At 42.0% G+C, this 27,933-nt stretch overlaps 1 protein-coding gene across 1 annotated transcript; it reads right to left on the minus strand.

The window, feature by feature from the left end:
* ptprq (protein tyrosine phosphatase receptor type Q) lies at positions 1-27,561 on the minus strand. Its single transcript, XM_078793668.1, has 45 exons — positions 27,438-27,561; positions 23,675-23,783; positions 23,352-23,466; positions 21,876-21,945; positions 21,577-21,776; positions 21,274-21,505; positions 21,051-21,179; positions 20,820-20,966; positions 19,188-19,351; positions 18,639-19,098; positions 18,388-18,549; positions 17,774-17,953; positions 17,587-17,694; positions 17,236-17,517; positions 16,884-17,165; positions 16,514-16,634; positions 16,276-16,427; positions 16,050-16,195; positions 15,774-15,945; positions 12,887-13,207; positions 12,517-12,792; positions 12,277-12,428; positions 11,873-12,014; positions 11,180-11,455; positions 10,745-11,107; positions 9,973-10,082; positions 9,715-9,901; positions 9,077-9,315; positions 8,904-8,973; positions 8,026-8,184; positions 7,625-7,889; positions 7,449-7,522; positions 7,273-7,372; positions 7,040-7,168; positions 5,706-5,750; positions 5,322-5,348; positions 5,057-5,138; positions 4,883-4,973; positions 3,006-3,082; positions 2,758-2,892; positions 2,558-2,683; positions 2,183-2,328; positions 1,966-2,101; positions 657-780; positions 1-586 (listed from the first exon to the last, which is right to left on the minus strand). The coding sequence occupies exons 1-45, from the start codon at positions 27,559-27,561 to the stop codon at positions 549-551; spliced, it is 7,245 nt and encodes a 2,414-aa protein (XP_078649794.1). The 3' UTR covers positions 1-548.
* Between the last annotated feature and the right edge of the window lie 372 nt (positions 27,562-27,933).

Genomic DNA, 27,933 nt, shown 5'->3' on the forward strand with positions numbered 1-27,933 from the left:
TTGAAAAAGCATAATAGGTCCCCTTTAATTAAAGTGTGCATTTCAATCACATGTTGATTGACTTATACAGAAGTCACTGTGGTGTCTGCAAACCTAACTGCATGCTTATTTCCTGTACAGGAGTCAAACTAGCTTAATGGGATACGATGTTGCTTCATTTGCTCAAAGAGTCCTTAAGTGTACCGCTAATTCAACTATAAAGGATGTAAAAATTTGAAAAAAGGCTTTTATTATTGCAAATCACTCTTGAGGAAAGAATAAACCCAAAACTGGAATGCTGTCAACTCCTCAACCCAGGCAGAATTTACAAAGACATAGAAAAAAAATATGGCTGAATAAATTATCTTACCAAAACACAAAGGGGTTTCAGTATATAATACAGTCATGACAATACACAGCGGACTCAGTGTGTGCAAAAATGTGATAGAGCGCTCTTCCACTTCCTCACCGTGAAAACAAGACGTTCCTTGAAGGGAGCAGCAATGTTCCAAGGGTGCCTTTGACCTCCCCCATCTTCTAATGAACATAGCCATCTTCTGGCAAAGTGTCTACATTGTAGTCTCTTCCCATTCCAGTTCAACATCACCTGAAGACAAACACATGCGATGAGACGACATCATCAAGGAAGCGGTGTGTGTCTTAAGCGTGTGTGTTACCTTCCATGGCATCCAGGGAGTCCATCTTCTCCAGAGCAGAGTAGCTGACAAACCATATGGACTGGCTGTTGCCTTTATTGTTCAGTAGTTCCAATGTGCTCTGGTGCAAGAAGATGTACTGGGCCTGACACACACACACACACACACACACATTACTGAAAATAGCAACCAACACTAGCAGTACATGCTGACTGGCCAAATTCTAGCATATTTTAATGTATTATTACTAATTTCAATCCCTGAAGGGAAATTCAATCTTCACTATGCCGTATATATTAACAGAAAGGCAAACAGTAGTCAGAAAGCAGATTTTTGCATGCAACATACTGTGTCATATCATGTGATTTCCCCTCTATTCAGTTATTTATGATAACCACCATCTAACCCAATAAGACTATAACACAAAGAATCAAAATAAGCCACATAAGTCAAAAAGTAGCATTGATGTAGTGTTGTATAATAACTCCTGTTAATGTGTGTGGAAAGAGAGGTACAGGGAAATGGGCCAATGGAAAAATAAATAATCTGTTCCAGGGTTAAAATGTCTCCTTTGTAAAATCCTTAACTGTAGAGCTCCTGTATTAAAAGTAACTTAAACAATGACTAAGACAGTAAACGTTGGGCACCTTTTGTGTACATTGTGTTCTTCTTGTATTTATTCTTACATTATTATATTCAAGGTAATGTCGCCAAACGGGTCAGTGTTTTTCCAGTTGCAATGACACAACAAGGGCTCCTGTTATGTCAAAAAATGGCAGTTTCATTCTTACATATTACTATGACTTCTTATTAAATCATTGTCCTCACCATCTCTGCATGTTTAGCTTTATAAGTACAATAATAGAAAGGCCTTAATGCGACTACAGATTTTCAACATGTGCCTAATGGTCCCAAAGAATCAAGTCTACCATGTGGAGGGATGTGGAGCCCCACAATGTAAAAAAAGCAACATGCCATGACAAAACAATAACCACGATGTAGACATAATGTCCCTGCACACACTGAGACACACAAGTGATCCATAAGTAATGAGCGAGCAGGGTGATTTTAGGATAGATTCGTGCTTTGTCAAAAGGGGGATCCTTCTCATAATACACGTTTAATCCACTGCCACATCATCTTTGTCAGAAAGGGAATTTTCTAATAATTCCTCATGGGGAATGAGATCACAAGTGGGTATGGAGTGTAAAATAGGACAACTTGCTGATTAATATTCTTTATGATTGATTATTTTTGGCTGATTCTCCAGAAGTGTGTGTTAATTCTAATCACAGGAAAAAAAGGGTGATTTTGGTGGATGTATACTAACCAGGTTCTGTACCATGCACATCCTCTCGCTGCGCAGTTCAGCCACTAGACCGTAAACGTCCACAAAATCGTGATCTCTGATGTGTTGAATGAGATGGTCCAGAGCGATGAACACGCCTGTTCTGCCCACACCAGCACTGAGGCAATACACACACACACAACTATTACTATGCAGCATTTTGTGGTGACACAGAATATATATAGTTACACTGTAGCACCTGCAATGGACCGCTATAGTGGTGTTGTCATGCCGGTGCGCTCGGACTGCTCTGACGAACTTGATGAGAGTGCTGCAGGATTCTGGGACCCCGTGCTCGGGCCATGATGTGTAGTTGAAGTGGCGAACCAAAATGTAATGGCCGTGCTGAAAAGAGGAATGAATACAGCTCAAGTAAAGAAGGTTCTAGTTCAAATATAATTAATTGTTTTGTTGGTTAGACAAAACTAACACATTTCTATAAAAAGTAAAGTGGTGGTGCAGTTATGGTGCAAGTCAGGCCAAAGGTGCAAATGTATTTCAGTTGTTGCTGTTACAGTGCTTTTTCATTGGGTCATAAAATGTACATTTGGCAATGTATTACTTTCTGTACTACCTTTTCTACTTTCAGGGTTCTGACAGTCCAGTCAGGAAGGATTTCTTCCGATACTTTGGATATAAGGATGTCGCCAAACACTGACATGGGTTTGTTGTCCTCAGGCCAGTATTTGTGACAACGAATCTAGATGAGGACATGCACACAAATATGCTTTTGCTGTTCCACAGTACAACATTATCACATCTCCGGTGACGCACTCTGCCTTTTTCGTGACACTGTGTGAGCATAGCGATGGTGCGACTTCCTGTTTCCCAAATCATCTTCCAAAAGTCAGCCACTGTGTTGGGTAATGGACCCTGGGTTGCAATAAACTCATTGGGACACAGGTAACCCTATGAGAGACAAAATAGTCCATTAATCCACACTGATCCACATTTCTGACAGAATAAGAACATGACCAAGAAATGCCCTGGAAAAAAAGTGAGTGAAAAAAGCTGATACTCACTGCAACAAAGCTGGCGTTGATGTAGTCTGAGCCGGCAGTTCCAGGTTCTGACAGCAGTTTCACCCTATTGTTATTATCTGGATACAACAGAGGAAGCACAGTGTGAGCCCTATGTGTAATTTGTATCACGACTGCAGTTCTTTTAAAAACAATGTGGAAATGCTAGAGCAGCAAAGAAAGAAATTAATTGCAAACAATATACGGTACTCCATCCATCTTCTTCCACTATAGCACGTTCCAGCTACAGTAAAGTCTCATTATATCGATATCGGTTATAACAAATTACTAATTATTACGATACTATTTTCATTTCCCGGCAAATTTCTAGTCTTTTATGATATAATTAGTTCCGTTAGTACGATACCCGGTTATTATGATAATCCGGTTACTACAATGCCCTTTTCATCTCCCGCCAGCCAATTTGGTCTGCTTATATCGATACAAAAGCAGCTTAAATCAATCTTTGCTTAAGGATTTCAATACCAAAAAAGAACACGGCGAACGGCTGCTTCCAGTCAACTTTATTTTTCACACTTCCACCACCAGAGCGCAGCACACACACCGATTCCCGCACTTCCTGGTTCACAGGTCATGCTCAACCCGCCCAAATAGCTGGCCAAACACATGCCTGTATAGAATCTATACACACGAGAGAAACCACGAACGCAGTTGGTTCTTCTGTTGCAGGCATGTGTTTGGCCAGCTATGTGGGGCGGGTTGAGATCCTTAAGCAAAGATTGATTTAAGCTGCTCGACATTGTTCTATACCATAGAACAATGTCAAGTGCATTATTGCCCACTTTTAATGCAGTTCGGCGCAGGATCGGATATATGGATAGTCCGGTTATATCGGTATTTTTTCCTACTCCCGAGAATATCGATATAACGAGACTTTACTGTACTTCGTCCATAAGGGAAAGCCCAGCCATCCTACAGAGAAAAGTCATTTTGGCTGCTTGGACTCACGATCTTGTCCTTTGAGTCACTACCCACAGGTGAGTGCAGGAACATAGAGAGCTTTGCCTTACGGTTCAGCTCCCTCGTCATCACAACAGACCAATGCAGAGTCCGCTTCAGGGCAGATACTGCATCAATCCACCTGTCAATCATGCATTCCATCCTTTCCTCACTTGTCAACCCGATCTGAAAATACTTAAACTCCTCCACTTGGAGCAGAATCTCATCCCTGACCTGGAGATCGGGGACCACTTGGACCTGGAGGTACTGATCATCCCAGCCACTTCATACTCAGCTGCAATCTAATCCAGTGGGAGTTAAAGGACCACATAATCTGCAAAAAGCAGAGACCTAATCCTACAGCCACGCCTGTACTGTAAAGGTAGTGAACAAAAACGGTGACAAAGGGTAGCCTTGGCTTACTGTATCCTCACTGGAAACAAGCCTGATTAATTGCTGGCAATGTGGACTAAACTTTGACACTGGTCTTTCAGGGACAGCCTCTATTAGGTGGTCCAGTCCCCCACAGAAGTCCACACAAGTCCACAAAACACATGTAGACTTGTTGGGAAAACTCCCTGGCAAGAGAGTGTAGGGCTGGTCCACAGTTCCACGACCAGGATGAAAACCACACTAGACCATCTGGCGGATCCTCCTCCCCAGAACCCCTGAATAGACCTTAGCGGGAAGTCTATACAGGAAATATTATATTTTTCACTCAGCAACATTAGTTTGAATGCATAAGAATCATTGTCTCAGCATCTCCATTCAAACAAGTTTTTCTCATGCTCTGCGTCACTCTATAAAATGTCCCTAAAACACATTGTGCCGCGATACAACTGTGTCCTATTGAGTGGCATCAACTAAAATATCGCTATCTAATACAGCATGCAATCCCATCGACCGTCGTATTTACTCACAAGGTTTTATATTGGGAAAACGGTTCTTGGATTTATTCCAGGGCAGGTCAGCATCAGTGGTTGCCAGGTCCTGAAGCAGTTTGGGAAGCTCCTAAGAAGATACGTTGCTGCATATTAGATTCATTTAAAAGATAAAACGACGTGGCAAAAGGTCAGATTTGCAAATATGCTTACAGAAAATTCCTCCTGGAATTTGGCATTGTCATTACTGCATAGATCCTCCACATGCTGGAGGAAGGACTTTTTATTGATGGGCCTGACACAGGAAAATATGAAAAAATGGACTGCAAATGTGCTCATATTCATGATAAAATATCTCATCAAATCTAATGAAGTGTATGTGTAACAGTGTAATACCAACCAGCACTGAACATTCACATTGCATACTGCAGCCCCTGTCGGCAAATTATTTATACATAATTTATGCTGGATGACTTACTTGAGTGATTTCCTGTAGCTGAGGAGTCTGGACCAAAATAGAAAAAACAGTTAGAAAAAATAAAAATCACAATCACTTCCTGTTTTTGCATATGAGATCAACAGACACAGTGACAGTGTGTGTGTGTGTGCGTGTGTGTGGAGTAATTTGAAGAGGTTAATCCACTTGACCTGGTGTTTCTTGGCAATTCTGAAACTATGCAAGTGATAAGGTGTCCCTCTTCCTGCCCTCTAAAACCATTTAGCCTTTCAGGCAGGCTGGAGATAGCGCATAAACAAATGGAAAAAAGGTGCCTCTTGGTGCAGTGCAATGCCAATGCATTAGCTAGCAATAGTGGAGGAAAATGTGGAATACAGCATTTACATAAATTGTATTGAAACTTACTGGATGACATATATCTCCTTTCGTCTAAAGAAGAAGGAAGAATACCTGTTGGGAGAAAAGTGCACATTAAGACACAAAAAGGCCTAACTATCTTCCAAATTCAATGTGGCTACATGAATGCAAAGTTATTTTAGCCACTTGTTATGGAGTGGTATGTATAAGTGAGATATATTTGTGTCCGAGTGATGACAGGTGTGTATTTTAGCGAACATTTCAAACAAAGGCATGCACTGTATAAGACAATGACCTACAATATTTGCTCTCCAAAATAATGATATAAAAAAAGTAGATGGCTCTTTGACCAGGAGCAGATAGCTGAATGTACGGGTCCTCATTCATTTAGTGCTTTTAATGTCGTTCCTCTTAGAGTTTTACACAATACGTAATAAATGCTGTAAGATAAATTCGATTGCTATTATATGTGTGTATGCTTTCTTTTGCTATATGCCGATGTGTGACTAGTGACGAGTGACTAGCTACTGTGCTGCTAATGCTAATGCTAGCATTTCGAGCCATTTGTATCTTCAGTCCTGGTCACATTGACACAAGGCCCCAAATAGCTGTCTTCAGCTATGCCTGCCAGTAACTAGCAAATTGTAACCCAAATTTGTGTTTGCAGTTCAAAGTAAAAATCAGCTGAGTGGTTGCTCACATCAAAAAAAAAAAACTCTTTAGTTGGGATACTCGTATGCCAAGGTAACACTGTATAAATGACAATGAAAGAACACCGGCAGTGTGCCAGTACCTACTCGATGACAAGGCAACTCATAGCAACAGTTGATACAAATAACTTTGGCCTGGTTGCAAGCGCCATCTACCTGGACTTTGAAGCTAACCTTACTATTCAAAAAAGCTGTTTTTTTGTCCGTTTCTGCTCAATATTTCTTCCCGCTTGTGGCTCCACAGCCACCATTAATTAAAATTACATAAATTGTGCCATTAAAGTAAAGTTTGTTTAATGCGTTAACTTTGACAGCCATGATATACACATATAATACATATGTATGTATTTTAAAGAAAACAATAAAAAAGAGCACATTTATCAGCAACCATGGCTGCACACAGCTTGTCTCTAGAGAAGAAAGGATAAAATATCAAGTCACAACGTTGCGGCATTGTTTCGAAGCTGCTGCTTCTATTTTTGCACAAAGTCTTCAACACAAGATGATTTAGTGCCGACAGGAGCATATATCATGTTGGCAGCAGTAAAAACAGTTTCTGTCTGTTGCATTGAAATTTGAAATCATATCTGGGGCAGCCACATAAAATCACATCATGTTCCTCCTGCTCCAGCTTTCCAAAGTGTTAAACATAATCTTATGAACTGTACCAACCGGTTGACTTTTTCTTGTTTCAGTTCCAAATCTGCCACAGCAATCAGCTGATCCAGTTTATACTTGGTCTCAATGATCTCCGCTTGCCTGGGAGAATACGTTCCACCCTCCTTCTTGCGCTGGTGGAACCTGACAAACATGTCAACATATTGCAGTCAGTAAATATATATAAATACACAGATGTTTCACCCATCCAGAGTGTTAGAAAAAAGAAAAAAGTGCTTTCATCTTACTTGACAGATACACAGATGATGACAATCAGTAGCACCGCCAAAAAAAAGGAGAGGAGTACACCAAGAATGATCTGCTCATCTCTGGTCAACAGTCCATCAACTATGGAGGAAAAAAAAGGGTAGGCAAAATAACCAGGAGATCATTTCTGATGTGCTAATGTTGAATATGAACATACCTGCAGTTTTAATATGGTCAGAGTATTCAGAGTCAGTATACTGGCCAATGATGTTAGTCGCTCTGAACTTAAACCTGTTGAGTATATAGTAATATATATAATAAGTAATATATATATATATATAATATAGTGTAACCATTTACATTAAGATGGTGTTGAAGTGATGGTGCACTCACACATATACAGTGTTGGCCTTTAGAGGTCCATTACACAAAGTGTCAGTGTCGTTCTCATGCATACACTCATCATGTATTCCTATCACATAGGTAGTCGCCATAGTGTTATTGTGTCTTGGCAGAAGATGCTTGCCCCCAGAGACACTCCGTGCATCCCTTGTGTCCCCTGAACATGATGGGTTGCGGAAGCCCTGGTCAGTAACATACGGGGCGGGATGGCCAAAGAATGCATTCCTCCAGTTAGTTAGGTTTGAGGTGTCCTTCACTGTGGTATGATGGTAGGAAGAAAAATGCACATTGAGTCAAATATGTGCTGACACTAAAAGCCTGTATGTGTTAGTCAAACTCAAGACAGACTTCAGCTCTAAGTGAGCAACGTCAATATTTTTGAAGAGTCATACCCCCTGACTCAGCCACGATGACCTGAATTTTTGCGATTGGTCCATTTTCATCACTATAGAAACACGCAGGCATTCGAATGGTGATACTCCTGTGGGTAACCATGGCAACACCTCTATGGCCGAGCACTGCTTGGGGTCTTTGGGTGGGCTTGGCTGGGGCTGCAGCACACAAAAATCACAACATCATGGTGCACACACACATTAGAATATGCACATAGGCCTACACTGTCAGACCACAATGTTATGATAATTACTATACAAGAACAGGATCAAGTATTCTGCCTTTATTAAGTTAATGAATACCATATTAAGGGAAAATACTTTTTTGTTTGGGGGGTTGTGCTGGAATACATTGCAAAATATTACTATTTATTTATTTTTATTTAATCATTCAATAACTTAGCAAACGCTTCCCACAGTAATTATACTGTACTATGAGATATATTTGTGGTGTCTATTCGAGTGGAGGCCATTATAGTTGATATTATGTTATACTGCATACTAATTATTGCTGTTGTAGGTTGCAATGGTATACCTGACCGTTTCATACTAAGAAGTGTTTCTAATAATATGGTCACCACATCTAGCTACATACATTATCATCATCAATTATTGTTCTCTGGAAGTGACTATTAAAACAGATCATTATTATTTTGGTAAACACAGAGGTTTTGTTCAGTTATGAATGATATATTACTAAACATGGCTACACAAAGAAAGGGTGAAATTTTCCAACAAGCACACATATGTGAGTTATATTTGAAGTGTCAGAAGTAGACGGGTTCAGGCTTGCATGCTCTCCTACTGCGCAGTCAAATTGCAGTTGATGGCAATAGCAAGGTTGTGCTTTGACTCAGTGATATGTAGGAACACAGTACCTTTGATTCCAGTCGTTATCTGGACATGTGGGCTGGGTGGACTCCTACCAGCGCTGTTCTTTGCTGAAATCTACAGAAAACACACATTGAATCAAGGAAAAGGATAAAGAAAAACACCACGAATGGGTTAAACAGTAAAGAAAAAAATGACGTCTATATATGTGCCCCCTCACCTGAATACTGTAGTCATGACCACCTTTTAGGCCATCTATCACCGCGCTCAGCACGCTATTGTCGTTTTGGGTGGTGTTAAGGCTGATGTTCCTCACCAGTAGTTCTTTTTCAAAGATGTATACAAAGTAGGACGTGATTTGTCCATTGGGCTCCTCCGGCGGGGTGAAGGTCACCTTTACTTGGTTTACCTCATCCGGAATGACAGAAACCACCACGTTTTTGGGTGGATCTTTAGGCTCTGAGGACAAATAAAAACCATAGAATATATGGAAAGATGTGGATGAGGAGAAAAAGAAGTCATGATTGCAACTTTACTTTTGACTCTTGTTCAAATGCACACAGAAGAAGGAAATACAACACAATTTGGTGAAGGTTACAATGTTACAGTAGGTATCTCCATTTTTATCTGGGATTATGTTAAACTTATGTTTTTTTTTATCTAGTAAATGTTCGACAACAAATCATGCTTTCTTAGAGTAAGTTTTACTCCCCCAAAAAATGTTTTACATTTGCCTTTTATTGTAGGCTGAGAAAATGTCCTGTTCACAGGAGGGTTTTCTGCCCGTGGCAGCTCTTGACTGGGTTTTTCTTCAAAAGAAATTTAGATTTTAGCTTTGTTAACAAGTTTTCCACATACCTTCCTCCAACGTCAGAAACAGGATGGGCCCAACAGCTTTCCCTTCCTTAGGGGCGTGCTCTACTGAACCAGTAAAAGCAGTTACAGTCACAGAATAACGTGAGAAAGCAGTTAAATTAGTCACAACCACAGTTGTCAACTCCCCCGGAGCTCTAACTGCAGAGTAATTCAAACCAGGACCATCCACCTAATAGGACAGAGAAAATAGAAATATTCAGTATAAATGGCTGTTAATATGATATGATTCAAAGAAATGACCTCCACAAGATAAGATGTTGGTCCAGAGATAATGGCTGGAGGGTGCCATGCTATACGGAGGCTGCTGGAAGTGGAGGTCACCCTGAGGTCACGTGGAGGCGCGTCCGGGTCTGAGGAAGATACCTTACATTACATTACAGTATGGCTCAGACTGTACAAGCAAAAATTCACAAACAGATTCATTCATTCATTCATTTTCGACTGCTTATCCTCATGAGGGTTGTGGGGGTGCTGGAGCCTATCCCAGCTGTCTTCGGGCGAGAGGCGGGGTACACCCTGGACTGGTCGCCAGCCAATCACAGGGCACATATAGACAAACAACCATTCACACTCACATTCATACCTATGGACAATTTGGAGTTGCCAATTAACCTAGCATGTTTTTGGAATGTGGGAGGAAACCGGAGTACCCGGAGAAAACCCACGCATGCAGAGAACATGCGGAGAACATGCAAACTCCACACAGAGATGGCTGAGGGTGGAATTGAACCCTGGTCTTCTAACTGTGAGGTCTGCGCGCTAACCAGCAAATATAATAATAATAATATTGGAGGCAGGAAGCAGAACTGGAGGTAGCAGAAATGAGGATGCTGAGGTTCACATTAGGAGTGACCAGGATGGATAGGATCAGGAACGAGTACATCAGAGAGAGAACATGCAAACTCCACACAGAGATGGCCGAGGGTGGAATCGAACTCGGGCCTCCTAGCTGTGGGGCCTGCATGCTAACCACTCGTTCCAAAACCTCATAAGATCATTGTGATGTTCTTACTGCCAGCTAGGGTGCGTGCATAGATCCACTGTGTATATTCTCCAACTCCTGCATTAGTCACAGCGGCCAATTTGAAGCGGTAGTGTCTGTATTTAGCCAGAGGATGGACCGTGACACTGGTGTCCTCTTCTGAGGCGTTAATTGACATTGTGAAAGTGGATTTCACACAGTCCAAGTCTGCTTCTTCACTCTGGTCTTGTTGTGCAGCAATGAGGTTGTCAGGTCCACAGCTAGTGGTGAGTAGCTGTGCAAGGAGGTGGTATTCTTTCAGCAGGCCCGGGATAGAGAGGGGGGGATCCCACTGGAGTGTGATGTTATTGGGGGTGACCTGAGAGATGGTGAGGAAGCGAGGGGCAGATGGGGCTAGACATAGAGACAAAGATGATTCAATGTATACACTCATCTAATGATCTGAAAGGGACAATAAATGTGTACCTGACTCTGAAAGTGTAGAAGCAGTACAGTTGGTTTGATCTCCTAGCCCTGCAGAGTTGACTGCAGCCACACTGAGCACAAACTCCTGCTCTGGTGGCAGTCCAGTCACTGTGTATTCTGATGTGTTGACCTGGTGTGTGTAGGACTGCAAGTCCATTTCTATTAGAATCTCGTAAAAAAGGATCTGTCCATTCGGGTTGGCTGGAGGTTCCCAAGATAGCTGAATGGAATCCCAACTGATCCCTGAGCACGACAGGTTCCCGATAGCTTCTGACACTGCAGAAACAAAGAGGGAGTGGTTGGGGAAAAGACTTCAATTTAATTTCCAATTGTGTTTTTGTACAGACTTACATGGAGTCTTAGCTTAGCATAACAGAAACCCTACAGGAACCAGTTTTTAGCATTCACTCATGTCAGCAAATCTGACATTTTTTCAGCCAGTTGCCCTTACAACTCAGAAATTATTCAATTATTCTTGGTTGATTGGTGAGGGGAAGTCAAATGGTTCTTCTGGCTCGTCACAAAGTACGTGGCATCCATTTTGACTCAAGTTTAGGTAACCAAATATGGTTCCTCATCAGATAGACTGTTCATTTTTTTGGTTCTTAAACAACACATGTTTTTACCTCTTATAGATATAAATATTACTTTCATCAGCCTGAATGAGTGTGAACAAGCATGTGTATTTGTTACCTGACTCATTAGTGGTGAAGGTCACGGGGCTGCTAAATTGGTTCCCGTGGCCCACTCGGGTGAAAGAGTAAACACTGATCTCATAGGTACTATGAGGCTTGAAGCCAGATATGTATTCAGTGGTTGATGGCCCGGATGAATTCTAAAATGGTGCACACAGACAAAAACACACATCTAAAATAACACACGAGAGATAATATAATGCAGTCCGGATATCTTATTATATCATCACACATATGTGCACGTCTGAGTGAATATAATGTTAACTCCGAGTCGCATCTGGAGTGTGAAATTAGAGCTAGCAATCCGTGTGACAGGTGTGTACTTTTGCAGAGTGGATCTCACGAGTGAGCTTAAGTTGTTGTTATTACGGACTAGCTTCCGGTGTGTGAAATTGATGGTACCTGGTGTGTGACGATGTGTGTGATGAGGTTTTGAATCCTGAAGCCGTACTGTATCACCACCCCATTGGGCTCCAGGGGGGGCTCCCAGCTCAACCACACAGAGACGGCCGTGTGATTGAAAATAGTCAGGTCACGTGGAGGGGACATTGGGCCTGAAACACAATGACATAGAAGATGAAAGAGACATCAGATATGTACACGCATAAAGTTAAGGTGAACTGTGTCACTGCACACACTTACCCCCTTCATCGGTATGCAGCATCAGCACCAGGATGGGCCCTGAGCCTTTACGCGTTGCAGCGCTAATGGTCAGGTTATAAGCTGTGTACGGAAGTAGGTTAGTGAACGTGAAGGAGCTGTTGGGGGTATGTGTGGTGTTTAAGCCCACTGGGCTGAACAGAGTGAGGGTATACTCTGTAATCTCCCCGTTAGCCTCAAGAGGGCGCTGCCATACAACGGCGATGGAGGATGACGACAGGTTTGTTGTTGACACCAGCAGTGGCGCAGAACTGGGGACTGAGGTCAAAACATCAAGGTCACATATGTATAAACCGCTTGTACTGTATAGGGTGGGGGGGTGGATGGGTGATGTTTGTGTTCCTGAACTAACCATCATCATCCGTCCGTAGGTACATTGTGCTGGTGTGGTTGTAGGCAGGCCCGGCTGCTGTTGCCGGGGTAACAGTCAGCACATAAGGGAAATACTTCCTCAGTTTGGTGAAGAGGAAGACAGTATCAGTGGTGGTTTTCTTGATGGTTTTGTTGACCACTGGAGGGCCTTGTTTGGATATATTTGGGAGCATGCCGGCCTCCTGCAGCGTGAGCAGGTAGTAAGGACGGCCATTTGGCTCCAAGGGAGGGTCCCAGCTGATGATGATGGCGGTGGAACTGAAGATCTGAGCGGTCAGGTTGTGCACGGAGTCAGATGGCACTGATGGGTACATAATGAGAAATAGTATTACTCCCTTATTGACTTACTTTGTTGTGTGACCTATGCAAGAAAATACACTTTGAACATTGTGAAAGTGCACAGCAAACCACTTTTTGTCATTATCTGTCACATACTGTTATTGCAGAAATGCAGTAATCAAGCAGAGAAATAAGGCAACATGAAAACATAAATAAAACAGTAGACAGGAATGAAATATACATGAACAAAGGCATTAAGGGTGGAGAGAAAAAGTTAGAACTATCATACTCATCCTGTTTGTACATATATGTTTGTCAGTGAAGCATGGAAGAAGCTGCACAAGATGAAGGTTAAAAATGGGGATTAATATATTCAAAAAATGTCCTTAAGATCAGTGAGTGGCTGTGAGAGGCCAGGTATATGTGGAGACTGTGCCCAGCTGGGCTTGGCTGTGTGGGAGAGACAAGGCGCTGTGGAGGTCCACTGCTTGGCTGCGAGTGGAACAGCTAGATCACAGGCAGAGATAAAAAGTCAGTATAAGGCGTAATTATCATCCAGTGGTAAACTATTCAAAATCTGTAAAATGTATTCAATTTGGCTTAGTCACTGAAAGCAGTCTGCACCATTTTTCACAAAATCACATAAAAACAAAGAGATCCGTCTGACGTAGAGTTCAATTAAATATATGTTGAAGTAAATATGACATGCATGTAAAATATGGTGGGATGATCCCACCTAGAAGACATCAGGCTTTGTTATTTCTCTATCATTGAATCAGTGCACTCTCTCTTTGTTCTTTTCCCTTCTAATTCCACATAACTGTCATCCTGCTTAGGAAAGGAAATACAAACCGGTTGTCCTCAAGGCATCCATTATCGATGCCACCAGTGGGACAAAATAAGAGCCAGTTTGCAAGACTGAGAGTTATCTCCTTTCACCTAGCAGACTGAGTGTCACTCCTTCGATCAGAGCAGAGTTTTTATGTCATTTTTTTTGTTTGTTTGTTTGAAGAAGAGTGTTGAAAAAGGTGTGCAGACTCGGCCTCCAGTGAGACTCTGACTATGTACAATAAAGTCCAGTGGATCCACCAAAGTCAAATCCCTCAAAAGCCAAACAATAAACACATTCAACTTGCGCTCAGTGAGCATCTAAAGAATACTAGATGTGTCTTTTACTTTTTCTTTAGCTGTTTTTGAAATGTCACCACAAATTCAACATAAATAAATTCTGCCAAGCAGATGCTAACATGAATACACCTCTTTTACACTACACAGCACATATTAATGCCAGCAGTGGTACAGTCCATTAGGGTGAGTGGTTTTACTTTATTTTAGTTTTATTCTACACTGATGAGCTACACTTTGTATTCATATAATGCAACACGATGGAACAAATTGTGTTTGACTTTGGAGGTTTCTCTGTATTCGCTCACCAGACACTTCATTAGGTACACCTGCACAATTTCCCAAGATTGGCAATGTCAGCGCGGTATGAGCAATTCCTTTATGATTACTTCCACCAAGTCATGACGCATCCATGTTTTGGTGCTTAACTTTCTATTGCTATTCTATATTCATATGTACATGAATGTGGATTTTTTTTTCACAGTACAATCTTCTTCTTTCTCTTTGGGATTTTCCCTTCAGGGGTCTCCACAGCAAATCAACCGCCTCCATCCAACCCTGTCTTCTGCATCTGTCTCTCTCACACCAACTACCCTCATGTCTTCCTTCACTACATCCATAAACCTCCTCTTTGGTCTTCCTCTACGCCTCCTACCTGGCAGCTCTAAACGCAGCATCCTTCTACCAATATATTCACTATCTCTCCTCTGTACATGTCCCAACCATCTCAGTCTGGCCTCTCTGACTTTATCTCCAAGGCCTCTAACATGTAATGTCCCTCTGATGTACTCGTTCCTGATCCTATCCATCCTGGTCACTCCCAATGTGAACCTCAGCATCCTCATTTCTGCTACCTCCAGTTCTGCTTCCTGCCTCCAATTTTATTGTATAATTATTATATTTGCTTTATGTTTTTTTGTGAGAGTGATGCTTGCACTTATTTTTTTTCTTCTGATTGATAGAAAACGTGTAATTTCAGACCAAATTAATATTGGATGAAGATTATACATTTAAACAATGCAAAATTGAAATGACTGAATTAGGTTAATTGGTGACTCCAAATTGTCCATAGGTATGAATGTGAGTGTGAATGGTTGTTTGTCTATATGTGCCCTGTGATTGGCTGGCGACCAGTCCAGGGTGTACCCCTCTTCTCGAAAGACAGCTGGGATAGGCTCTAGCATACCCCTGTGACCCTAGAGAGGAGAAGCGGAATAGAAAATGGATGGATGGAACTATTCCAATATGCTTCTAGTATTATGCAGAGCAATTCAGGAAAACTGCAAATACATGTTCCACTACATCTTGTGATGGTAACACCACTCTGACAGTGTCAATCAAAATGTAGCATGACTATCTTTGGAAAAGCATATTTTTCATATACTGTGCAGGTTTACCTAATGTTAAGGAGAGCAATGTGCAGTATTTTGGTGTATCTTTATGTTCGTGTGTGTCTGACTGACCATCCTCAGGTAAGACTAGAGTCAGTGGCTCGCTTCGGACCCCTCCGTCCCCTTTTGTAGTGCTGGAGGTCATCCACATTGTGTAGTTAGTACCCCCAATAAGGCCAGTCAGAGTCCAGGATAGAACTGAGTCCGGTGATACAGGGATAAACAGTTCTGAAACGGGAACTCTCTGTAGAGGACCGAATGACAGAATGTTTCAAGGTTCAGAAAGAAAATAGCAGAGGGATCTCATTTGCCACCTTTTGACGTCATCTTTTTCAAGATGTGTCTTACCTGCTCAGCCACAGTGTTGTTATCAGAGTAGTAAATTGAGTAGTGAACAATGATTCCATTGGGTTCAGACGGTGGGTGCCACAGCACGATGACAGAGGAGGCGGTCACATTTGCAAATTTCACATTCCGGGGTGGGTCAAATGGCTCTGAATGACAAATAATACAGAGATGTGTGAGAAGGTCTCATGGTCTCCTTGTGCTGGCCGTGACGACAGTCATCTAGCACCTGCATCAGTGGTGAAGCTGAGGTATGCCTGCACCCCTCCATCTCCCATTCTGGTCCAGGTGGAGACTGATGCATTGTAGTGGCTCTCAGGGTCCAAATTAATAAGCGCTGATGTCTCGGTTACATTCTGCAGCAGATCCATTGTTTCATTCCTAGCAAATATGTCAGCAGGCTATTTTTGTCATGTTCATGTTCCTCTTTTCAAACATAAATGGTGATTTTGGTTTTACAAACTCACCAAACTCTTACAAGATAGTAGAGTATGTCTGAATTGGCTTCAAGTGGTGGTTGCCATAATAACTCCACCTCATAGTCGGACAACTTCTGAGCATGGAAGAACTGAGGAGGCGTGTCAGGAGCTAAGATGTGGGAGAAAAACTTTCCTGTGATGTAACAACAACTACAAGCCTGTCGATAGAGAACCAGTGGAGCTTTGAGGTCCTCATGAGGGAAAAACCATTGCTGAAATTCCAAAATGGTTAGCAAAGCACATAGAAGTGAGGAAAAGAAGCAGAGAGGAAATGACGATCAGACACACTTTTTCGGGAACTGTGGAGTCAACCTGGAAGAGAAAAATCCACCCCCCCCCATTCATCCATCTGTCTCACCATCCTCCAACGTGGTGATGTTGAGCGGCTCGGTGCTGAAGTTCCCTGGTCCAGCCCGTGTATGCGCCTGCACCATGACCCTGTACCGTGCAAACTTCCTGAGATGTGTGATGCGGATGAAGTTGGTCGGGGAGGTGAGGTTCAGGTAATGGGTTGAATTCCACAGCTGCAGGCTATAGTGGGTGATGACGCCGTTTGGCACGAGAGGAGGCTGCCAGGTCACGTTGACCTCATTTGGGCTGAGTGACTCATAGGAGAGGCTGTAAGGAGGACTGCCCGGGACTGCAAGTAACAAAAAGTTGTTGATTTACTGCTGCTTATTTTTCCATTTTTAAAATTCCCATAAACTCACCATCCTCTCCGGATAAAATGCTTAAATATTCCGAGGTCTGGTTGCCGTGGCCATAACGTGTAAACGCCATCACAGAGACATTATAGTACGTGAATGGCTTCAGGTTCACGAGAGTAACTTCGTTGGTGGAGGTGTTCACTGAAGAAGAATACGACCGGTTCTCATAGTGGACCAAGTAATGTTGAATCACACCATTGGCTTCCTCTGGAGCAGACCAGGTCAGGATGACCGTGGAAGGGTTGGTGTCCACCACACTGAGGTTCATAGGTGGTGAGTCTGGCTCTAAGAGGCGAGATTGAGCTTGACATGCAACTATTATGGTTTATGTGTGCATTTTTTATCTGAACATACCATCCTCTAATGTGAGGAGAAAGATGTAATCTTCCTCAGATAGAAAGCTCTCTCCCACAGCTGTCGACGCCGCCACACGTAGCTTATAACCAGTATACTTCTTCAAATCTAGAAATCAGAAATGATATTGGTAATTGTTACAATTACAATGACATACATCAGGATAGTCTTAGGTTAAGGCTGCTACCTGTTATGACCATGCTGGTAGAATTAGTAAACCACATCAGAGCTTGACCACTGTGCACTTCAAGGCCGTAGACAGTGTAATGCGTGATCCGCCCGTTGGGGTTGAGTGGAGGCATCCAGCTCACACGTATGGAAGTAGAGCTGATGTTTTGGTAAGAAAGGGCGAGCACTGAACTGGGGACTAAATGAAATGTGAAAAGTGAAATGATTTTTTACTTTGCAGCAATGAAAACATTCATTCATTCATTCATTCATTTTCTACCGCTTTTTCCTCATGAGGGTCGCGGGGGTGCTGGAGCCTATCCCAGCTGTCTTTGGGCGAGAGGCGGGGTACACCCTGGACTGGTCGCCAGCCAATCACAGGGCACATATAGACAAACAACCATTCACACTCACATTCATACCTATGGACAATTTGGAGTCGCCAATTAACCTAGCATGTTTTTGGAACGTGTACCCGGAGAAAACCGGGGAGAACAAGCAAACTCCACACAGAGATGGCCGAGGGTGGAATTGAACCCTGGTCTCCTAGCTGTGAGGTCTGCGCGCTAACCACTCCGCAGCTGTGCCGCCCACAATGAAAACATGATGATAAAAATAATAATGACAACCCACCTTGTTCTCGGGTCTTCTCAGTGATGTGTGAGGCTGGTCCTTCGCCCACTAACGTAGAGGCAGTGACCCTGAAGGTGTACTCGGTGAAGGGTTCAAGACCGGACACCAGGTAAGACAGCTCTTCCATCAACACATTCATCATTTCTTCTTGCACAATCACACCTGCAGTACGCATGCAGACACAGGTTGGTCATCAAGCAGTCACAATATGTGTAAAGGCAAAGCGGAGACTCCAGGAATTACTCTCCCACCTTTAGTAGAACTCGCTGTGTTTTGTGATGATGAATGTGCCGTGAAGGATGCATGCCGTGTGGAAAAGCGGCTCTGGCCTGGTGTGAGAGTAAGGTAGGATGACTCAGATGTCATGTCCTCAGCGTGCTTTGTCAGCCATGGTGGAAGCGTAACAGGCGACACAGGTATTGGTGTAAGAGGAGGTGAAGAAGACTGGTAAGTGTCATCGGACGTCTCAGTGAGCGAGGGGGTTAAAGAGGGGTTAAAGCCCTCGTAAGGTGTATCAGCGGTGTGTGTGCTTTCCTCAGCGCTTGTGAGTGGAGAGAAGGAGAGGCTGGATGAGGTCCTGGCAGTTGACTGTGTGGGGTCAAAATCAGCAGTGGTGAAGGTCAAACTGAGCTCAGCATTTCTCCTACGCCGCCCTTGAACAGAATGCTGATCAGGGCCAAGCGTCTCACCTTCGGAAGGACCAGTCGTATTCTGTGAGTGGAAAATGGGAGGTCTACAGGTGAAAGTATACAGAAGGGTATACAGTGAAGTCCAAAACTTGGCATTATAAAGATTATTACCGGTTCTGCTTTGAGGGTGATGTCATGTAATAAAGTGTCATTCAGCAGGACCCGTAGTCTGTACTGGGTTATATGACCATTTGGTTGGGCTGGAATTCTCCAAGTCACGCGGATTGAAACAGCGTCCTCTGCAACTGCCTTCAGGTCTTGAACTGCACTGGGTGCTACGTCACCAAACACAATAAGCATACAGGAGGTGCTTGATATAATCTGTAAACCGACATATAGTCAGTACGTTGCACTGCACATTATTGGATTATGCCACAAAACTGTTGTAATGTCATTACTGCCCGATGGCACTTGCGCATTGTCTTGTTTTTGAGGTCAAAGCAATCTTTCATTTGTTTTGGAAGAATTAAACAGGTAGCTCTCAAGGCCTATATATTACAAGAAGATCCTTTCTGATCTGGAATGACACAAAATGGCTTAAAATTGTTTGCGTCAAAGGTCAGATAAGTTTGTTTGACGTCAGTGTGCTACCAATTTTAAATACAGTGGAATCTCAGAACTGGTTAGGATTTTGTTTTGGTTTAAGTAGCAAAAGTTGCAAAAGTTTTGCCTTGGTTGACATATATTGTTTGTTGTTGTTACACAAACACGATACACGTCTTGTTGTATTATTAATATACTAATATATACTAGTCCATAGGTATGAATGTGAGTGTGAATGGTTGTTTGTCTATATGTGCCCTGTGATTGGCTGGCGACAACTCCAGGGTGTACCCCGCCTCTCGCCCTAAGACAGCTGGGATAGGCTCCAGCACGCCCCACGACCCTCGTGAGGAAAAGCGGTAGAAAATGAATGAATGAATATATACTAATATACTACTATATACCAATATCCTTTGCCCACCTATGATGTCATCAGCAGTTGACTCTGCAGTTCATTATAAACTAACACAGTTACACCACAATTTTCTTCAATCATAGCTGGAAAATAACCCATGATGGAGCCAAATAAAGTTTCAATATCAGCATTTTGATAAAGAAGGTGAGAAACACGAATGGATTCACAAAATAACTAAAGTACTACTGTGTCATCCGTGGGATCTTTTCTCCACTTCTCTCTTGCTGCTCGCCCTCCAATTACTGACGCTAACTGAGGTTCCACTGTAGATTTTTACAAATAGATTTGGATTGTTGTCTATCAATGAATGTGAGTGTGAATGGTTGTTTGTCTATATGTGATTGGCTGGCGACCAGTCCAGGGTGTACCCCACCTCTTGCCCAAAGACAGCTGGGATAAGCTCCAACACCCCCCGTGACCCTCGTGAGGAAAAAGCGGTAGAAAATGAATGAATGAATGAATGTTGTCCATCATACTTGAAGTAGTATGGGTCAAAGATCAATACATGTTTTTGTTGGTACTCTTGATTGGAATTTTCCTCTGATAATGGAGTATGTTGAAGACCAGCAAAAATATCTTTGATTTTGAGTACCATGAAATTCTGGAAATAATAGAGCTTCAAATGGCATAGCAGTGCAATTTTCTTGACAGACATTCTACCTGCTGCATTTTTACACAATGACAATGGTATCAAACGATTATAATTTCTGTCATCAAAGACAATTTTCCAATGGGTCTCACATGTTCATATGAATGACAAATTGTTTATCAATGCTGCTGTTTACCTTCAGCAGATGTCATCACCTCCTCCTGAGCAATTGGACCCACTTCTCCGGCCGCTTTGGCCCCAACAGCAATGGTGTACTTGGTATACGGAGTCAAACCGGTGAAAGCGAACCTCATGTCTGCTGTGCTGTTCTCATATAAATATCCTATGTACAAGGACATGGAGAACATTCTGTCAGATTATATTTTGCATCTATTCATGTATGTATGCAGAGTCAATAGCTACTGACCTGTAGAGCCATATAGGAAGACCACATAGGTGAATTTTCCTGTGATGATGGTGGGTGAGTTCCAGGAAAAGGATATCGATCGAGATGTCACATTTAATATTGAGAGGTTCTGCGGTGGATCTTCTGGGGCTGCAGTGCACAAACACACAGACATCCTTCATTTATATAGAATTTTAATCTATTAATAAAATCTTTAAAAAAATAGCCTCATTTTTCCCCACACCTGACTCGGGCATGCGAACCATAGTAGACGCAATCTGTCCTTCTCCATCTGACGTGAATGCAGACACTTCAAAAAGATAAGCAGTGTAAGGTCGAAGCTGATCAACTCCTACTGATATGGGGACGCTCCAAGCGGCCGCAGGGGGCACGGCGGTGAGGGTGTAAGGTGGAGAAGATGATGATGTCATTTCCAAGGGACTGAGGGTCGCACGAGATAGAATATCTGCAGCATCCTAAACAATAATGGTGGTATGATTGATTTCTTTCTTCATGTCAATAAGAGTTTCGTTTTAAAGATCCATACATTGCAATGAGGCAGCGCTCCGGTCATGATGTCTTCTGCATTGACCTCAAGGTCACGGACCGTCTGTCCTGTGCGAGCGTGTTTGGCTTTGACAGCAAACTTTGTGATGAGGCCATTGATCCGGTGTGGCAGGAACCAAGTGACCAGGACAAAGGTGTGATTCTGGGCAAAGGCTGTTAAATTGGTCACCAAACCGGGAGCTGCATAAAACAAACACACATGAGCACACAGGGACACATCGCTGTACAACAATACAGTCAACATACATTTTTAGTGGGTATGTGTGCGTGGATACCTACGTGACTCAGCCGTCTTTACGTAGACAGCTTTACTAAATGGTCCTATACCTACTGGAGAAGAGGCTGCCACCTAAACACAGAAAGACAGTACTTTATGAACTTTATTATTCGGGTTGGGCATTGTTTGAATTAATCATGTTGGTCGTGCACCCTCCTTTGCATGATATCATAGTGTTGCAAATGCTACAATGAGCCGACCGCTCTTTTTTATGATGTTAAGACAAACTTTTTAGCCACTTCTTCTTCGTTGGTGTCCGTGACTATTTCTTCCCATGGCAAAGTGTGCATCAAATCTAAGAATCTAAATAAAAACATTTGAACGATCCTGGGCATGCATTGGGATGGAGGAAGGACAACACACAAAGTGTGAGCACCTCTTCTCTTCCAAGTGGAGCAAGCAAGTGAGGGACGTGATAACTTTTTCTCATGTTTGGTGCTCATGAAAGGACACATAAAGGGTCACAGTGCATGCCAGTCTTTAACAAGGCATTTATAAAAAGTTCATGAGTTCTAGAAGCTCCTTGGCACATTCGCATCCATTCATCACAACAGACAGTGAAAAGAGTCTTGGCCGATCCATAGATCCGTTTACATGATTAATAATGCAACTGGGATCAATTACTACCATTAAGCCAGATCAAGAGCCTATAGTGTAGTGCTATAAAGACTCGAATTATACACTACAAAACAAAAGCAATGCACCAAAACATATGGAAATGAGGTCTGACAGTTTACAGTGCTTGTGCACTGAAGCACTGCCCTTGAGCAAGACACCACAAGCTGGACAAAACCATACACTACTTAAAGGCAACCTATTATGCTTTTTCCACTTTTCTGACATGTAAATGTAGTTAGAATGTTTTATTCTCGTGTTAAACGATGCTAAAGTTTAAGATAATGAGGTTTGCGCATTTGGAAGTGAGCCCTGAAAGAAGTTTGGGATGGCTCAAAACACACAGTTTCAGAGGGCGTTGCAAAACTGTCCCTTTGTGATGTCATAGAGGAGTGGACTTCCTTATGGGCGTGGCTGTAGGCGCAATACACTCTCTGCCCTCCCTCAAGCGTTGCGTCTGTGTTTACGTTGCGAGCAATGGCTCGTAAAAAGTGTTTCTTTGAATGTAAGGGAAAGGTTTCCAATTCCTAAAGACACCACCACCAGTGGTTGGAGTTCCTGATTCCCTCCCAGCAAAAGAAAGGCATTTTAATCTGTCGACGGCATTTCACACTGGACTGTTTTGTGAACATGAGCCGACAAAATTGCTGAAGCCTGATGCCTTTCCAATGTTACTTGGTCGTGTATGGTCGTGTAAGTATGGATATTCAGGTACTATGATTGTCTCAAATGGTATATGGTTATTGCAGTGGAATCCTGTGCATGAAATATATTTGTGACAGGAATAAAAATAAGTAATAAAAAAGACTAAAATGAGTAGTGGTCCTATAAGTAGGTTTTCAGGGTATCACATGTGTGACTACCTGAATATGGTATGTCGAGCCGGACGTGAAGTCAGTGAGCAGAGTCTCTGGTACATCCAGAAACTTGGTCACCTGTGTGAAGACAGGATCCGGATAGGGACATACTTCCTTGTACCTTAAAGAATAATAGGTTCACTGTCACCATCCATAGCATACAAGAATATCCTGATGTCATTCGATTCGTATATATATTCTTTTATTCCTCAAATCTCAAGTCTCAGCTTGACAAATTTCAGTATCAGTACTGATACTGGCCCAGTATTGGATCAATGTAAATTTTTTTCCCAATTTGCTCAAGAAAAGACATTGCTGAATAAAGATACCTGATTATATATCCATCAATGTTGCTGGTACCAGGAGGCATTGTCCAAGAAAGCAGAATCCCATTGGAGCCTACAGCCTCCCCTTCTAGTCCCAAAGGTGCATCAGGAACTAGGAAGCAACATATAGTGTCACCATGCTGTCACTTATTATAATATACCATACTTGATAATTCAAAGGACACCATTATGAACAACATGGGAATAATATGTAACGTTAGTGACAATGTGGGCTTGCAAAGAGTGTTTCAACTATGATCTGAGGCTTCACATAAAAGAAACATTTAAAAGACTCTCATAGTTGAGTCATTCATCCTACAGTTCAAAAGCAAGTGCTTAAGTTACCAGAGAGGAATTAAACGGGAAAAAGGGCATAGTCATTCACATCCAATACAGTGACATTCTTGTTCTTTGGTTTGACTAACACCCTCACACATAACTGCATAATTGTACCTTTTTAAGTACATAATGTGGACATACTGTACACTGTAGAAGTTTTAAACAGGGAGTCAAAACTACATTGAACTGCTCACATACAGAATACCTCCGGTTGATGCTTAAAGAAAAACCACCTTTATGGAATTTTGCCCATCATTGACAATTGTTATGGAGCTAACTATCAATGTGCGTCATGGGAGGTAACTATTTTGAACCCTAACAAAAAATGCCAACACTGTTCAGGGCTCGACAATAACGATGTACCGATGGCACCACCATCGATTAGATCCAATACCAAGTGATGATTTTGCACAAGCTACAAAATCTAGCGGTTCCATTTCTCTGTGTATTTTTCTCACCTTTGCTTCACAAATTATTGTTTGACCATTGAGCATTTTTTCTGGATTAAAAACACTTTACTAGTACACAAATGTGTCTATTCAATAATGTTTAATAATAAATATCACTGCTTATTAACCATACTTTTATTTATCAAGGCAAAGTGCCTAGAAGTCTCTTGACAATCCAGATTTCCATGCAACGTCATGATCTATGTAGGAAAACAACCACAAGAAATGATCATTTAATAAATCATTTAATCTTTATTTAAGATTCTCATGTGATGCCACAAAAATTTGATGATATCATTATGGCAGTCTTTTCATTTTACATGGGGCAAGTTCGGGCAAGTAGTTCTCACCTTAAGGATTCCCCATGGGAAAGTCATTTTGTTTTTAACAACTTTTTAACTGCTGTTTCATTTACAGTGCATCCGGAAAGTATTCACAGCGCTTCACTTTTTCTACATTTTGTCATGTTACAGCCTCATTCCAAACTGTATTAAATTAATCTCTTACCTCAAAATTCTACACAAAATACTCCATTATGACAATGTGAAAAAACAGACATGTTTTGAATTTATTAAAAATAGAAAACAAAAAAATCACATTTACATAAGTATTCACAGCCTTTGCTTAATACTTTGTTGATCCACCTTTGGCAGCAATTACAGCCTCAAGTCTTTTTGAATATGATCCCACAAGTTTAGCACACCTATCTTTAGGCAGTTTTGCCCATTCTTCTTTGCAATAAGTCTCAAGCTCCATCAGGTTGGATGGGAGACGTCTGTGCACAGCCATTTTCAGATCTCTCCAGAGATCTTGCCTAATGTCTACTGTCTATATGGTCAAGGTACATGACCAGTCTACTGAGGTCAAGAGCGCTCTGGAGCAGGTTTTCATCCAGGATATCTCTATATATTGCTGCATTCATTTTCCTTCTATCCTGACTAGTCTGCCATTTCCTGCTGCTGAAAAACATCCCCACAGCATGATGCTGCCACCACCATGCTTCACTGTAGGGATGGTATTGGCCTGGTGATGAGCAGTGCCTGGTTTCCTCCAAACATGGCGCCTGGCATTCACACCAAAGAGTTCAATCTTTGTCTCATCAGACCAGAGAATGTTGTTTCTCATGGTCTGAGAGTCATTCAGGTGCTTTTTGACAAATTCCAGACGGGCTGCCATGTTCCTTTTACTAAGGAGTGGCTTTCGTCTGGCCACTCTACCATACAGGCCTGATTGGTGGATTGCTGCAGAGATGGTTGTCCTTCTGGAAGGCTCTCCTCTCTCCACAGAGGAACGCTGGAGCTCTGACAAAGTGACCATCGGGGCCTTGGTCACCTCCCTGACTAAGGCCCTTCTTCCCCGATCGCTCAGTTTAGAAGACCGGCCAGCTCTAGGAAGAGTCCTGGTGGTTCCAAACGTCTTCCATTTACGAATAATGGAGGCCACTGTGCTCATTGGGACCTTCAAAGCAGCAGAAATTTTTCTGTATCCTTCCCCAGATTTGTGCCTCAAGACAATCCTGTCTCGCAGGTCTACAGACAGTTCTTTTGACTTCATGCTTGGTGTTTGTGCTCTGACATGCACAGTCAACTGTGGGACCTTATATAGACAGTTATTATATTTCCAAATCATGTCCAATCAACTGAATTTACTGCAGGTGGACTCCAATTAAGCTGTAGAAAGATCTCAAGGATGATCAGTGGAAAAAAGATGCACCTGAGCTCAATTTTGAGCTTCATGGCAAAGGCTGTGAATACTTATGTAAATGTGATTTTTTTGTTTTCTATTTTTAATAAATTCAAAACATGTCAAAAAAAACTTTTTTCACATTTTCATAATGGAGTATTTTGTGTAGAATTTTGAGGTACGAGATTAATTTAATTCAGTTTGGAATGAGGCTGTAACATGACAAAAAATAGTGAAGCGCTGTGAATACTTTCCGCATGCACTGTACATAACATAGCTTTGCATATTAACAAAGCTACAACAATATTGTTATTCTAGCAGCTAACTCTGTTTATCTGGCGGAGCAACACGATGCCTTTCAAGCTGCTCATCTCAGTGTCACTCAGAGATGGAAGAGTGGTTATCTAGATCTCAATTTCACTTTTCACGATCAACAAGATGCTCCTTGGGTGTCAGCATTTTTTATTTACCTGAGGACTGGAGCGCAAATCTCGTGCTGGAAGACACAGCCATCCCAGTGTGAGCGGACATTGTATGTGTTGTAGCTGTTTCTATGCTGCTGTATTATTTTTGCTGTTGTTTTTTTTTCCGTTAGAATGCACAATGTGGGAAATAAATACTGTATGTGTTCATGTTTCACATAAGGATTGTGGACAATGGGCAAAATTTCAAAAATAGTGTGCAGTGATCATTTATGTGATGTTTATGTGAGTGTCCTGAATTAATCTGGCAAGAATAAGAAAGGATGAATGAACTAGAGAGGTATGAGTTGGCGATACATACAGTATATGGTGTTGGAATTGTACTGCTGTGTATGTTCAGGTCAGAATTAAAAGGGACCTATTATACTTTTCCCACTTTTCTGACCTATAAACGTAGTTAGAATGTTGTATTCTCATGTTAAACGATGCTCAAAACGCTCGGTTTCAAAAGGCGTTGGTAAAACTTCCTCTTTGTGATGTCGCAGAGGACTTCCTTATATGGTTCATAGTTGGCGTGTGACCAATCACAGTGGATTGGGCATGCTGGTATTTATTCCCCTCCCCTCTCTTCTTGTTGAATAGGAAATCTGAAAGTTCCCCTTGTGGGACTAATAAAGGCACAATAGAGCAACAATAAACAATAGCCACAACAATAACTGCTATAACCTATGGATGAGGAGCATTATACTTTCCTTTTATGTTGCCTCCAACAGAGTCTCACACCAAGCGTCACACCGCTATCACAATCTTAACAACAGAGTCCACTTTCACACTTAACTGTGGTGACCCAAATCTAGCATTTTCACATCTCACCGCTCTCGTTGGTATTGATCATGCGGCTCACTCCTGGGCTGATGTTGGATGAAGACGCTGCAGTGACAGTTCCAGTGTATGATTGTGTTACACCCACCATTTCATTCTGTAAAAAACACAACATATAAACAAAAATATCACCACTAATAAGATCTGCAAGCTTATCAATTATATGGTTTACAACACCTTATGCGGTCTACACTGACTAATTGATTTAATGACAAGATATATTTTAAGATATAAGTTTTTTGTGGGGCACATTTGCAGTGATTAGGCTTGTTGCTGTAAGATAATCATCACTGTTCTTCATAGGATATAAAGTTTGAAATATCACAGCCTTGCAGGGATGGGTTTTATGTCTACTGACAATTTGTCAGAACACGAGGGGGGATGGGAGATTTTTTCTGCTTTGAGGAATCGTTTATGTCACCAATGCGTGTACGTCAAGGAAGCGGGTGTGAAGATTGAAGAGGCTAGGAAAAGCGACAAGACAATA

The sequence above is a fragment of the Doryrhamphus excisus genome, linkage group LG1 (genome assembly GCF_037039965.1).
Source record: "Doryrhamphus excisus strain RoL-2023G ecotype Guam linkage group LG1, RoL_Dexc_Guam_v1.1, whole genome shotgun sequence".
In the NCBI taxonomy this organism is placed as follows: Eukaryota; Metazoa; Chordata; class Actinopteri; order Syngnathiformes; family Syngnathidae; genus Doryrhamphus; species Doryrhamphus excisus.